The sequence below is a fragment of the Bufo gargarizans genome, chromosome 1 (assembly GCF_014858855.1).
Source record: "Bufo gargarizans isolate SCDJY-AF-19 chromosome 1, ASM1485885v1, whole genome shotgun sequence".
Taxonomy (NCBI): Eukaryota; Metazoa; Chordata; class Amphibia; order Anura; family Bufonidae; genus Bufo; species Bufo gargarizans.
In genome coordinates this window covers 69,905,213-69,921,489 of record NC_058080.1, presented here as the reverse complement: position 1 = coordinate 69,921,489, position 16,277 = coordinate 69,905,213, and the positions used below count along the sequence as shown (strand labels likewise).

The following is a 16,277-nucleotide window of genomic DNA, read 5'->3' as shown; positions in this document are numbered from 1 at the left end:
GCCGTGCGCTCCCTGCTGCCGCTGCAATACAGTAATACACTGGTATGATCTATACCAGTGTATTACTGTACTGTGCCGGCAGCAGGGAGCGCACGGCGTCATAGCAACCAGTGACGCCGTGCGCTCCTGCTCTCAGGAGGGATCCAGGCCGCGGTTCCACGGCCCGCACACGGCTGTGAACAACGGCCGTGTGCATGGGGCCTAAGTCTGGTTTCTGTACTGGTATCCTTGGATGGGGTGCCGTCGACTGTTATTTCCCTCCTGACACTCAGTAAATAACTTATTTTCAGCCAAAGAACTTATACTCTTGCTGATTTCTCTTATGGTGACCGAAGAACGTTTCCCTCTGGTCCCTATGGCTTCCAGACATCTTCTTCCATGGTCAGCAGAGCTTAGGCTGCTCTCGCTGACATAGGCTGCTCTCGCTCAGGCTGTGAGCGTGCCACACCTTACCCTGGGTTCACACCTGAGCGTTCCGAAAGGAGCGCTCTGTATGCGCGATTGTACCGGCATTTACAATCGCGCATACAGAGACAGGCGAACACACATTGTCGCGCGTTCCCTAATATCTATGTACGGGAACGCGCGACAAAACGCCCCAAAAAAAGCTCAAGAACTTGTTTGAGCGTCGGGCGTTTTACAGCGCGATCGTACGCGCTGTAAAACGCCCAGGTGAGAACCATTTCCATAGGGAAGCATTGGTTTCTCCTTGTTGAGCGTTTTACAGCGCGTAGGAACGCGCTGTAAAACGCTCAGGTGTGAATTTAGGGTTACTCCTGTCGAGACTAGCTTAGAACTACAACAAACTGGAACTGCTGCCCCTCCCTACTGGTAGGAAGCAGGACTCGCCCACTTCTGCCCGGGGGGGTTGGGAAATGGAATAATGAGTTCCATTCTTTCTAAGTATAACTCTGCTATTTACACTTCCACCTGCTGGTGAATCGGGTATATTACATGTAAAAACAGTTGCATAGAAATCATAGCATTGCACAATGTATAGTACCTGGACAGAAATACATAAGATGGCATTTATGTTAGCCCATTAGAGACAGTAGCAGGGTGTAGGAATGGTAACACCACTCTGGGGTGTTACATATACAGCACCAGAACCAAGCTCATTACATATATACAGCACCAGAACCAAGCTCATAACATAAATATGACATCTAAGGCTACTGTCACACTGGCGTTTTGGGTTTCCGTTTGTGAGATGCGTTCAGGGATCTCACAAGCGGTCCAAAACGGATCAGTTTTGCCCTAATGCATTGTGAATGGATAACGATCCGCTCAGAATGCATCAGTTTGCCTCCATTCCGCCTCCATTCTGCTCTGGAGGCAGACACCAAAACGGTGTCTGCAGCGTTTTGGTCTCCGCCTGACGATGCGGAGGCAAACGGATCCGTCCTGACACACAATGTAAGTAAATGGGGACAGATCCGTTTTCACTGACACAATATGGCACAATAGAGAACGGATCTGTCCTCCATTGACTTTCAATGGCGTTCAAGACGGATCTGTTTTGGCTATGTTACAGATAATACAAACTGATCAGTTCTGAATGGATGCATGCGGTTGTATTATCTGAGCGGAAGCCTTTGTGCAGAACCATGACGGATCCGCACCAAACACAAGTGTGAAAGTAGCCTAATTCATCAAATTATCAGAATAAAAGACGCGTTTAGCCCCAATTGCCGTATTAATGAATTGTTTCTTTATTTCAGGACACGTGCACATTACAGATTTTAATATAGCTACCATTGTCAAAGGATCTGAAAAAGCTTCATCCATGGCCGGTACAAAGCCTTACATGGGTAAGTGACATATACATAAGGCATCATGCGCACGACCGTATGTATTCTGCGGTCCGCAAAAAACGGATCCACAAAAATACGGATGACATCCGTGTGCATTACGTATTTTGCAGAACGGAACAGCTGGCCCTTCATAGAACGGTACTATCCTTAATAATAGGACATGTTCTATTTTTTAGCGGAACGGAAATACGGACATATGGAAACGGAATGCACACAGAATAAATTCCATTTTTTTTGCGCACCCATTGAAGTGAATGGTCCTGTATATGGTCCGCAAAAAAAAAAACAACGGAACAGACACGGAAAGAAAATACGTTCGTGTGCATGAGCCCCAAGAGTGAATTCACATGTGGCGCTTGTTGCAGAATAAACTACTATCCTACTCATCTGAATGGGGCTTGCAGTAATCCATGTGCTTGCTGCCAAAACAACCTCCTCAGCATAGATCATATCAGATCTGTGGGGTCCCAACTCCCTGCGTCACCTCCAATCTGATTTTGGTAGGTGCCGTGGCTTCTTCCTCAGCCTGTGCTGTCATGCCCCTTTTGGTTATATAACTTTTTTTTAAACTTAGTCAGTTAAATAAGATTAATCTGCAATACCAATAACGGGCACCATGCAATGTATGGCGCTGTGATTGGTATGAAGAGGCCAAGAATCGGACCCCAGCCAATCTGACATAGATGACCTATCCTAACTATAGGATACATCGTCCATATTTATTTCCCTGACAACCCCTTGAAATTCAGGTTCACTAGTGCTGTGTAAAATGTAAACAGGACCTATCCCTTCTCCTGACCTGACTGTTTTGTTTTCCTACTTGCATTCCCAATGTAATAATAAAAATTCTGGAGCATCTATTCTTATGTTCCTATGTTGTGCCATTCCATTATTATTCCTGTTAGAAGTTATTAATAAATTGCTTGCAGTTTGTAATAAAGGTCCAGCTGGGTGTTACCAGTTAGGGGTGTGTCCTTGCAAAGTCTAATGCTGGCAGCTGGATAGTGTCAGACTGTGCAGGGACTTATACCCAACTGGTAACACCCAGCTGGACCTTCATTGTCAAATGCTAGTAATTCATTCATATCTTCTAGCAGGGATAATAAAGGAGTTGCACACCACTTGGTCATAAGAATAGATTCTTCAGATTTGTTTTTTACATGTGGGATGCAAATAGTTACTAAAACAGATATGTCAGGAGAGGTGACAGCTCCACTCCTCAGTTGCCTTTTTTAAGCAGAAGACTGGACTCTTGCCCATGAGTCCGCTGTATTCATGAGCCCAGCGCTGCCCCTGCCTCCTGAATCGTAATCATATATGTTACTTACTTGCCTATTGCAGAATAACATATTAGTAATCTGTACTGGCCTTTGTCCATGGAATAATGACAATTAGAGTTCAGTGAATCGAAGCTGACGAAGTGGAAATCGATCCGAATTTCAGGGAAAATTTGATTTGCAACCAGTGCGAATTTCTTCGCACCTCGTGGTAACGAATTGCAATTTTTCCTAAAATGGCTGCTACAGGTGTGAGGACTGAGGACATGGGGCAAGGAACTCTGGGAAGGCGGGATCACCTAGATTGACATGCATGCATGCAGCCAATCAGCAGCCAGCCAGCCAGCCCTGTGATGTCACAGCCCTATAAATACGGCAGCCATTTTATATTCAGCAATTTTTCTGCGTTCTGAGTGCAGGGACAGACGTGAGAAGGCGCTAGGGACAGCAATAGGAAAAGCCTCATTGCGATCAAAGAAACTGAAAAAAACAATTTAAGTGCAGGGAAAGGATAGGGAGGAATTATTTCACAGCATCTTAGTGCAGGGAGAGACGTCAGAAAGTGCTAGGGACAGTGCTAGAAAAGCGATTTACAAGTGCAGGGAAAGATTATTTGGGGATCCAAATAGCCATTATACAGATCAGTCATTCCAGCAATTTGTTCTTGGGGTGCAAGTGCTATGTTGAAAAGCCTTTAGTGGCTTATATCTGTGGAAAAAGAAAAATATATTCTCAGTTCACTTCGGCAGTTATATGTGTTGAAAGCGTACAGAAACAAAAAAATATACACACTTCACTGGTGCATTTATTTGCAGCAAAAGCATTTAGTGGCCTATTTCAGTACCGAAATAAAAATATATACGCAGTTCACTTCTGCAGTTATATGTTTTGAAAGAGTTTTCTGGCCTATTTCAGTACAGAAAGAAAAATATATATGCACTTCACTGGTGCATTTATTTCTGCTCAAAGCGTTTATTGGCCTATTTAAATACAGAAAGAAAAAAAATATACGCACTTCACTGGTGCAGTTATTTGTGGCAAAAGTGTTTAGTGGCCTTGTGAGGAATATGGATCATTTTTTAATGGCAGCCATGATATTCATCTCATTCACCTTTGTCAGTGTACTTGCAAAATAAGTTCTCACTCCAACCATCTGCTTGTCAGATAGCAGCGGTAGTGAACTCCACAGGGGTTCTGGCTTCAAGGAGGCCACATGCGGATGAATTCACACCTAAACCAGCCAGTATGGAGGCCAGCTAATCCTACAGGAAAACTTCTCTGTAGGGGGTCTTAGCCCTTGCCCAGATCTATCATTTTCCCCCAGATATCATGGAACCGACATAAGTGAAATATATTTATGCGATCCTGGGGCAAAGACTAACATGCCCATCGTCATAGGTTGGAGGTTGGGTGCCAGGGAGAGGAAACATACATATCTCCCCACAGAAACTAAATAACGGTACCATGCTTGGACTCTACTTGTAGCTGGAACCCAGCAGGTCTTTTGTTTTGGTCCCAGAACCATCTCCCTGTGACCTTCTGGTCTGGAGCTATGAACCCTAAAGGGTTTTGTTGGTCATTGAGCTGCCAGGATCAGCGGGGGGGGGGGGGACCCGACCCTTCCCTTCCCAGAGGCTGGAAGAAGAGGGGTCGGCTACAGTTTAAAAGTCTTGTGCCAGCAAGCGGGCGTGTCTTTTCTCTGAAGGAGGGTCACATCGTGCTATGTATTTAGAGCGACCTGCAACCTGCTGACATCACTGCCCTCCATGTGAATACAGCTAAGAACTCATCACAACCCAAAAGGACTCATCCATCTAGTAAACTGACTTTTGTTCTGCTTAACGCTGTTTGTACCATACCACCTGTATTTGTAACCTCAGACCACTGTATATATTGTTTGTGTGTATAGTGTATTGTCTAGTGAGCCCTTAAGGCGATTAAATATATAATTTAATCTTGTGCTGTCTTGTATCTCGATCACGAATCCCCACATCTGTGTTTCGGCCTAGTAATACGCTACCGCGGGTTGGTATACCCTATATAATCCCGTTAGCGGACCGGGCTTATATCAAACAAGGAACTGGTGGCAGTCCTCCCGGGCTGAGAATGCGCTGTTTCACTCGGTTCCCCCACCGACGTGGAAAGTGAAAAAGGGGCCGGTGCACACTTGGGCCTAGGGGCAGGGGCAGAGTGTGTCTTACCCCCACTCCAGCCGACAGGTTTATGGGCCTCTGAAGTCCGGTTGTTGGTGTACTCGTCAGCCAGGGCTGCTGTTGCAGAGGCCCCCCTTGGCTTCCGGTCATAAAGGTACTGCTGGAGGTCCTTCGGGCATTTCCACAAGAACTGCTCTGTGACAATGAGCTCCTTCAGCTGCTGGACAGTGGTGAGCTCCAATCCTGTGGTCCATTGGTCGACCGCTCTCAACAGGGCCCGCATGTGATCGGCCCAGCTCTAGGCAGGACCCCGCTAAAAACTTCAGAGCTTTTTCTGGTACGACTCAGGGGTTAAGTTGTACTGCCAGACCAGAGCCTGCTTGATGTCCCCATAGCTCCGGATGGTCTCGCTGGGCAGGTACCCAAAGATTTCAAGGGCTTTTCCCCTGAGACTTGGTGATAGGAATCGGACCCACTGGTCCTCCGGCAACTGGTACTAATGGCAGGCCATCTCAAATGCCAACAAGAAAGTGTCCAAGTCCTCATCTTTGTCCAGCAGGGGGAAGTCTTCCGCCCGCAGTTTGGGAATCCGGATCTCTGGAGACTCACATCAGGCTGGAGAGGGCTGCTGGAGTTGGAGCTGGAGCACTTGTGCTTAATCGCGATGTTCTGCAGCTGCTGCTAGCTCATGTCGTTCTGAAGCTTGCTCACGATGTTCTGAAGCTGCCATGAGGATCTCGTAGGAAGCCTGGTCTCCGGCCTGGAGTCGGTCTAGGGCAGCCTGTAGGAGAGCAGCTGAGCCTGTCTGGCTGGGGGGGGGGGGAAGGGCAGGTGGAGTGAGGCCCACTGTGGACCTCACCGCCAGCAACTGGCTCCTTGGGGAGCTTTGGCTGCTACTATGGCCTCCACATGCTGCTGACACCTCCACACTTTGTCTTCCTGCCACCTCCACAGTCTCTCATCATCGTGCCAGTCTGTGGCCTCCTGATGCTGCCGCCACCTCCTGTCTCTGTCATTGGGCCACTCTGTGGTCTCCTCATGCTGCTTCCATCTCACCACTATGTCATAGGTCCATTCTGTAGACTTCTCATGCTGTTCCCACCCTCCCCACTTCATGACTGGGCCACTATTTTGCTTTCCGGCCTGGCTGACATCATGATTTATTTGACGTTTCTTCTAATCTGTCAGAAGGAAGGAAAAATGAGACGCACAAAGGATCCTGTCTGTGTAACAGCTGTAAGGCCTGTATGGTCCCATCAGAATTGGCTTAGGATTTGGTAGCCAAACGCAGGAGTGGGTACAAAACACAGAAGACATGTTTTGGATCCACTCCTGTTTTTTTTTTTTGGGCATTAGCGATACTTATGGATTATTGACCAAATGCTGACCGAGTGAAGGCGTTTGCTCCACAGACAGGATCTGTTTTTTGGGGGTTATTGTTCTGAAGGAACAGAGGAAGGGCAAAATAATCAGTGACGTCAACACAAACTTACTGCTGACACCCTCTCCACTCTGTTGGAGGGCTCTACTTAATAGAACAGGTTCTGTAGACATTTATGTCGAATCAGCTGACAACGGTGTAAAAGGAGTGCGCTTCTTCTTGGCGCTAACATCGACCTGTAAGGCTGAGTTCACACGTGAGTTATTTGGTCAGTTTTGGCCCTGTGACGGCCCAAATAAGTGAAGTGTGCAGTGATTCTAAGAGCGATGCCTGTCATCTGCATGTCATACGGACTCACAGTATTATTTCACTACCAAAGCAGACTCCCTATGCGTGTTACTGCAAGGCACAGTGTTCTACACCACTATAAAGGCTCTCTGCAGGAAATAGCTGTTTTTTAAACGTAATTCACTGCGAATACATTCAGATCAAACCAAATTTTTCCCGAAAAATTCAGCGAACTGGCGAATCAGATTTTTGAAAAATTCGCGCATCTCTAATGACAATGTTATGCTTCTAAATGCAGAAAATTTCTGACAAGAAAATTGTTTATGGTCTGGATGTGCAGATGATTAAGACAAATGCAGTGTCTAGACAGTAAAGTCTACACAGCCATGACAGCAATGCTTAATTATGATCTAGAATGACAAGAGAGCATTTCCCCTGATACTAGGTACAAACTATGAATGCAATGTACTAAAAGTAAAAATAAAATATGACATAGTGATGAGTAAAGATGTGACAGACAGGTATAGCAGAGCTGAGTTTATCACATGACTGTGGGGCAGCACAGCGGCTCAGTGGTTAGCAATGGTGCCTTGCAGCGCTGGAGTCCTAGGTTCACAATCTGACCAAGGACAACATCTGCATGGAGTTTGTATGTTCTCCCCGTGTCTGTGTGGGTTTACCTTTACGCCAGTGTTAATAAGATTACTCCATTGTGTTACCCGAACTGACTGAGTTACCAAGCTTCAAAGATAATATAAAAAACATTAGATGACAAACACAGCTCAAATTCATCTAAAAGTATAGGTATTGTTGCTATAAACCTTATTTTGAACCATTTCAGCAATGTAAAAAAGGCATGCTTCGTTCCTGTTGCCTTGGCTACATATAGATATACATACACATACTGGAGATATACTGTGTGTATGTGTGTGTGTGTGTGTGTGTATTTATATATATATATATATATATATATATATATATATATATATATATATATATACATACATACACACACATAGAAAAGGATAAGAGCAGCACTATAGAAAAACTCAAAAATGTGAGGAGTGCCAGTGGCTAAGGATCCGACCAAATCACCCCAGATAAAATAAGAAAAAAACTCCACGACACCTCCAAATGTGTCCTTTATTCACCCGTGCAATTTTTCAGTCCACTTGCTGGGACTTTTTGGCAAATCAATGTGCAACCATCCGGTGTAATAAAACTTACGGACACCGGCCGGTGTTAATCAACCTCTTATCTATATATGAATTTTTATATATTATAAAATCATGTTATATATACTGTGTATATATATATATATATATGTGTAATTGATCACTTATTGAATTTAATTCTACTTGCTGAACTGTATGATGTATTCGAATGCACATGTCTCCTTTTTATTATATGTATACTTGTTATGCAATTTATTAAGTATGCATGCACTAAATTGAATTTGGTACATATATATTTTTGGCAAATGGCACTTTTTTGTATTGCTTGAAAAAAGTCCCAGCAAGTGGACTGAAACATTGCATCGGTGAATAAAGGACACATTTTCTTCACCATATGGAGGTGTTGTGGAGTTTCTTACATATATTTATATATATAAATAATGAGTGAACCTTCTACGGAAGAACCCGTGGGCCTGCGCCATTACTGTAAGTAGCAGAGTTTGAAGGAATATACTTCTTTACTAATTTAATCCTAGGATTGGTGGAGTGCACCACAATCACAACAAATCCGAGCTCGGATTCGTAATGAAGTATATTTGTGAATGCGCTTCTACTCACAGTGACAGCGCATGCGTGAGATTAAGATGTTCTTGCGAGGACGGCGGTCATCTTAATAAATAATCCCTCATATATTCTAGACATTAGAGACAGGCCTTCTGTCACAGTAAATATAATATTTTGATCAAATCTGGTTCGTCCTTAGTGGGAAAAACTTATTAATTTGTCACTAATGTGTGTATATATATATATATATTTATACAGGTGAAACTCGAAAAATCAAAAATTGTGATAAAGTTCATTTATTTCAGTAATGCAGCTTAAAATTAGTATAATTAATATTCTAGGCTCAAAGTGTCAGACTGTAGTCAGCTAATTAATCCATATCCCCTGAGCAAAGGGGACCTCAAAATTGTGACTTTGGGGTTTCATAAACTGTAAGCCATAATCATCCAAATTATAACAAATAAAGGCTTGAATTATCTTTATCTCGCTTCGCATGTAATGAGTCTCATATGTTACTTTCACCTTTTAAGTTGCATTACTGAAAAAAAAGAACTTTGCACGATATTCGGATTTTTCAAGTTTCGCCTGTATGTACACACACACACCGGTACAGCCACACGGTCAGGTTTCTTAATGCAGTTTTGGAAGTCAAAATCAGAGGTGAATTCAGAAAAGAGGAGAAGTCGTATCTGCCCTTTATACTCATTTTATGATCCACTTCTGATTTTGGCTTCCAAAACCGCATCAGAAAACCTGAATGTGTGGTCGCCCCCTAACACTGCAGTTGTGATTCAATGGCCGATTGTGGAAAGTCCATTTTAATGTGCAGAGTGCTGCAGGGACGGATTGGTTAAACACACAGCGGCCTAATAAACCATGTGCACTGAGCACTTTATAAATGAGTATGAGGACTCGGGCCAATCTGCCGGCAGCAGGTTATAGAGCAGGAGGAGCTGAGCAGATTGATATATAGTTTGGTTAGAAAAAATAAAATCTGTATAACTTCTTTTTTTCATCCAAATCCCTGTTCATTCAGGTTTTAGGAGTCCAGTGGGCGGTCCTACTCAGTGGTTGACAGCCTTCCCTGCGTGAGAGCGAACGATCCTATCTGCCCACTGGACTCTGCTCAGCTCCTCCTGCTCTATAACACTATGCCACAACTAGGACTGCATGTACCGTATAACAGGAGACAGGTCACCCCTCACACAGTCCATTATCCAATATGCTGATATACTGCCCGATCCCCTGAAGACGCCAGAGCAGCTGGAGAAACATGTCGGCGGGGCAGTGTTTGAGGGATGATTTTAGGACAGAAGTGAAGCCTTAGTTTCACACGAGCAAGTATTCTGTGCGGGTGCAATGCGTGATGCGAACGCATTGCGCCTGCACTGAATCCGGACCCATTCATTTCAATGGGGCTGTGTACATGAGCGTTGGTTTTCACCCATCACGTGAAAAATCGCAGCATGTTCTATATTCTGTCTTTTTCGCGCAACGCTGGCCCCATAGAAGTGAATGGGGCTGCGTGAAAATCGCATCGCATCCGCAAGCAAGTGCAGATGCAATGCATTTTTCACGGATGGTTGCTAAGAGATGTTATTTGTATACCTTCAGTTTTTTTATCGCATTGCACCCGCGCAATAAAAACCAAACAACTGAACGCGATTGCATACAAAACTGAATGAACTTGCTTGCGAAATCGCACATTTTTCACTGAACGCATCCGCAACGCATCCGGACTTAATCTGCTCGCACTCGTCTGCAAGGGGCCTTAGTGTTAGGCCTCATGCACACGACCGTTGTTTTATTCCGTGTCCGTTGCGCCATTTTTCGTGATTTTCTGCGGACCCATTGACTTTCAATATATAAAGAAAAGGGAAATTCAGCAGCTCTCATCTGCCCCTCCTTCAGCTGTGAGCACGGACGGCCCGTGTCAGGTAACGGGCAGCAAATGCGAAAAGAGGTTGAAAGAAATCCAGCTCCACTTGAATAAAGGAATGTAGATTTATTTTGCTTGCGGTAAAAACTCATCCATGAATTACAAAAATAGCAGTCTTGTCTACGCGTTTCGGGCTACCAGAGACAATTCCAGCCCTTCCTCATGACACAGAAAGACATTAAAAGTGAGACCTTTTAAAGGGGAGGGTGCACCTGTATTCACTAATTGTCTCCACAGGCCTGTAACCGCCCCCTAGAAAAGGTGCCGCACCTTTAGTTAACTCTTTTCATGAAAAAAATTGAAAGAAAAAACAACAAAAAGCATTGAACCATATATATACATAGTGAAAAATAACAGCTATGCAAAGAAGTAAATAAGAAGGATACGCATAAGGTGTATGCTGAATGCATACTGATTACTGGGTAGAATATGGTGGAATGTGATGGAAGTCAGATCAGCAGAAGAAATTTAGCTCCTATAATACTCCCAGGAGAAGGAGGGGGGGGTGATTTGTTGCACTGAATTACTAGTAACTAAATTATTGCTGCGGGATCAGATCTAAGCGTTTATTGAGCCCCTCAGGTTGGCGCGTGTTCGATGAAAATATCCAAAAAGACTCTCTGTTTAATAATTTTCTTCTATAGTCTCCTCCACATTTAGGCAAAAAGACTTTTTCTATACCTTGTACCGCCATATCTGATGTGTCCCCACCATGGCAGACAGCAAAGTGCAGACAAGCTGCAGATACATTGCGATTGCCATGGTGGAGCACATCAAAGATGTGTTTGCGTATCCTGGATTTTATTGCATTGATAGTACAGCCCACGTATTGCAATTTACATTTTGTGCAAGTAATTAAATAAACTGCATGGGTTGTATTGCAATTGAGATACGCTTTCATTGGGAAGACTCTGTTGTTTGCAGTTGAAGAAAAAGTTTGGGATATTAACCCTTTCATGACCAAGGGTCATTGATGCCCCAGTGTCCAGGTCAAAATTTACAAATCTGACATGCGTCACTTTATGTAGTAATAGCTTTGGAACACTTTTACTTATCCATGCCATTCTGAGATTGTTTTCTCGTGACACATTGTACTTCATGATAGTCATATATTTGAGTCAATATATTTCACCTTTATTTATGAAAAAATCCCAAATTTACCAAAAATTTGGAAAAATTCACAATTTTCCAAATTTCATGTTCTCTGCTTCTAAAACAGAAAGTCATACCTAATAAAATATTTATTACTTAACATTCCCCATATGTCTACTTTATGTTGGCATCATTTTTGAAATGTCATTTTATTTTTTTAGGACGTTAGAAGGCTTAGAAGTTTAGAAGCAATTCTTACAATTTTTAAGAAAATTTCCAAAACCCACTTTTTAAGGACCAGTTCAGGTCTGAAGTCCCTTTGTGGGGCTTACATAGTGGAAACCCCCATAAATGACCCCATTGTAGAAACTACACCCCTCAAGTTACTCAAAACTGATTTTACAAACTTTGTTAACCCTTTAGGCGTTCCACAAGAATTAAAGGAAAATGGAGATGAAATTTCTAAATTTCAAATTTTTGGCAGATTTTCCATTTTCAAAAAAAAAAATCTTTAACACATTGAGGGTTAACAGCCAAACAAAACTCAATATTTATTACCCTGATTCCGCGGTTTACATAAACACCCCACATGTGGTCATAAACTGCTGTACGGGCACACGGCAGGGCGCAGAAGGAAAGGAATGCCTTACGGTTTTTGGAAGGCAGATTGTGCTGGATTGGTTTTCTGAACGCCATATGTTTTTTATTTTTCTGCCGATCGTCTTGTGCAGGGGCTCGTTTTTTGCAGAAAGTGTTGAGGTTTATATTGGTACCATTTTTGAGTACATAGGATTTTTTGATCATTCATTATTACACTTTATGGGGCAAGGTGACCCAAAAATTGTCTGTTTTGGAACAGTTTTCATTTATTTATTTTTACAGCGTTCATCTGAGGAGTTAGGTCATGTGATAGTTTTATAGAGAAGATCGTTACGGACGTGGCAATACCTAATATTTCTTATTTATTTAAGTTTTACACAATAATAGCATTTCTGAAACCAAAAAAATGATGTTTTAGTGTCTCTATAGTCTGAGAGACATCGCTTTTTAATTTTTTGGGCGATTGTCTTAAATAGGGTATCATTTTTTGCAGGACGAGGTGACGGTTTGATTGGTACTATTTTGGGGGTCATACGCCTTTTTGATCGCTTGCTGTTGCACTTTTTGTGATGTAAGGTGACAAAAATTGCTTTTTTTTTTACACAGTTTTTATTTTATTTTTTTTATGTTGTTTATCGGACGGGGTCTATCATGTGATATCTTTATAGAGACGGTGATACCTAATATGTATACTTTTTATATTTTTTATTTTTTATAGGAAAAGGTCATTTTTTTTTTTTTTTTTAAATTTTTCTTTATTTTATTTTTACTTTTATTTTTTTCACATTTTTTTTTATCAAGTCCCTCTTGGATCATGAAGATCCAGTGGGGCTGATGGCTGTACTATACTTTGCAATGCAATTGCATTGCAAAGTGTAATACATTCAGATGCCCTGTAGGTGGCAACAGCGGATGCTTTTGCAAAGCATCCGGTTGCCAGGGCAACCATCGGGGCTGCCATCGCAGCGCAGCAGCCCCGATGGTCGAGAGAGGGAGCCCCCTCCCTCTATTAACCCCATGGATGCCGCTGCCGCGGCATCTATGGGGTTTCCAGAATTTACAGCAGAGTGTCAGCATAGAGCTGACACTCTGATGATGGCGGCGGCTCAGGAGAATGGAGCCGCCGCCATCAAACAGCAGGGGGGCAGACCGAGCAGGGGGGGGGGGGCAGCGCTGGAAGGGGCGGGGGGGAAGAGGCAGGTATGTCACGCCAGCAGGGGCCGGACTCAAGGAGGGGGCAGCGCCGCAGCACTGGGAACAGACGGAGGGGGCACAGAAGGGAATGCACAGATCGGGGCGGGGTAAGTGTCTGCACGCACAGATCGGGGGCGGGGGGGGGGAAGAGCGCGCTGCACAGATGGGGGCTGCATGGATCGGGGGGGGGGGGGGAGCACGAGGACACTGATTTCAGGCTCTGATCTGCAGAGCGCAGATCAGAGCCTGAAACCGGCATTTTAACACTGCCGCGATCCGATTGGTTAGTCTGCACAGACTAACCAATCGGATCGATTGCCGGCAAGGGACCACTCTGATTAGTCCCTTGCCGGCATTACTGCACTGTATGCTGTCCGTGACAGCATACAGGGCAGGGGCAGAAGCTTTAATCCAAGCGCTTTGCAGCGCTTGGATTAAAGAGCTGCCAGAACGTATATATACGTGGTAGCTGCACGGGGTATGTGCAGCTATCACGTATATATACAGATTGTGGTCGGGAAGGGGTTAACATGTGTGTGCAGCAAATGCACCTGTGATGTCCACACCTATAGCTCCCCTTGGTCCTAAGCCACACTGGTTGCGATTTTTTCTCTTCTTGATACAGGCTAGGGGCTGACATAGTTAGCAATTGTGGGCGCCCTTCTAGCTGCGCATTTAACCCCGTCTGCAACTATGTCAGTCCATTCTTTATCATATGACAGGACGGGAAAATGCTTTTTTACAATATGACATATTTGTTGGTATTCTGTGCTGTATTGTGTCACAAACAGATTGTTTCTTCTGCCCTTGTCCTTGATATTATGATTTTTGTTTTTATTTTTACTACTTGTACCTGTATCAGAAAGTGGAGCCCCCTTTTGCAATAAATGTTCCTGTCTAGGATAAAGGAGGGATCCCCTTTCAATGGTTGTATGGCCTCCTCTACAAGTTTTGCGCCATAGCCTCTTTTACCCAATCTATGGGAGATGTGTCTAGCTTCCTCCATAAAGCTCTTTTCTTCCGCGCAATTCCTTCTTGCACGGATTATTTCACCCCTGGGTATGTTGGCAATTACATGTTTTGGATGACAGGATGTCGCATATAATGTGGTGTTACCTGCCATGGGCTTCCTATATGTGCAGGTGGAGACCCGATTGGTGGTGGAGTCCCCCCTCAGGCGCAAATCCAAAAAGGCCACCTCCAGTGTATCATGGTGGACACTAAAAGAAATAGTGTCCACACAGGAGTTGATGTAACCACAGAAGGATGGTATGGCCGCCACATCGCCCGTCCAGATCAGGATCAGGTCATCGATGTAACGGCCATACCACCTGATGTGGTGCCAAAAAGGTCTCACTTTTAATGTCTTTCTGTGTCATGAGGAAGGGCTGGAATTGTCTGGTAGCCCGAAACGCGTAGACAAGACTGCTATTTTTGTAATTCATGGATGAGTTTTTACCGCAAGCAAAATAAATCTACATTCCTTTATTCAAGTGGAGCTGGATTTCTTTCAACCTCTTTTCGCATTGATTTTCAATGGGTCAGTTGAAAATTCGGCTAATGCACCGTTTGCCATCCGCGTCGGTGATCCGTGGTTCCAGTCCGTCAAAAAAATATAACCTGTCCTATTATTTTCTGCTAAAAAACACGGAGGCACACAAGATTGTCATCCGCGTCCGTGCATCCGTTTTTTTCCTATCATTTGCATGGCAAACTTGTCTTAGACTTTTTTTTACATTCCTTTATGTCTGGAGGTCCTCCAAAAATAAAGGAAGACACACGGAAACAAATCACGGAACAACGGAACCCCATTTTGCGGAACGGAACACAACAACGGTCGTCTGCAAGGGGCCTTAGTGTTAGGAAGAGATATCACTGTATGTGGTAGGTAGGGAATACTTGCAGTGGGTAAAAGAGTCTGGAGCCAGCGCACGGCTGCCCGCCTCCAACCACATTATAACGGCACTTTAAACATTAGTGCTGATGAAAAATACATTAACAAAGAGGCGACACAACTGATAGTTTTAACGGCTATAATTTAATGGTCAGCAAGAAGGTTTATAATAAGTAACAATAAAAGTTAAGTTTTATGGGGATGAATAAGACATATGTCAAGGCAAACAGTAGTCTGACTAATTGTAAATAATGGTCTAATGTGCCTTTACATATGTCCAGGTCAAATTTAGGTACTACCCCTCACACAGTAACACACCCTTAAGTGGCCCTCACACAGAGTGATACCTCCTTAAAGGGGTTATCAGAGTTATTTTTTTGTTTTTTCTATGTTCCTAACTAAGCAAATGTAACAGCTTTCCAATTCACTTACTTTATCCCCAGTGCCTGGTTTCTCAGATTTCACTGAGGGTCACATGACCTGTGATGTCAGCTTCTCTCCCTGCTCTGATAAAAGTCGTTTACAAGCCTGTAAACGAGACGTCACTGTGCTGGCCACGCCCCCTTCACTGCAGTCTGCTCTCTGCTAGGATTCTTAACCCCTTCAGCTGCACAGCTCTGCAGGCAGTGAGGAGACAATGCTGGGCACAGAAGCTGAAGGACTAGAGAGAGCATTGCACAAGAAGGTAGGGGGAAGATCCTGTGTGTATTAGCAGTGTCATTATACAGGTGGGACTTGCAGTTCTACACTTACAAGTTGCTGTTGATTCTCCCAGCACTCAGGGCAGCTCTTGTATCCACTCCCTTAGCAGTGTCATTATACAGCTTGGACTTGTAGTCCTACACATACAACATGCTGCAGAGTCTCTCAGCAGGCAGACATGTCACTCAGGGTAGCTCTTGTATC

The 16,277-nt window shown here is 43.9% G+C and overlaps 1 protein-coding gene across 1 annotated transcript in view; it reads left to right on the top strand.

Annotated features, from left to right (window-relative positions):
- Positions 1–16,277, top strand: part of STK32B (serine/threonine kinase 32B) — a 282,862-nt gene that overhangs the window by 122,550 nt on the left and 144,035 nt on the right. Inside the window, exon 4 of the mRNA XM_044282748.1 lies at positions 1,722–1,811. Coding sequence (XP_044138683.1) covers positions 1,722–1,811 — 90 coding nt within the window. The remainder of the gene's footprint in view (positions 1–1,721; positions 1,812–16,277) is intronic.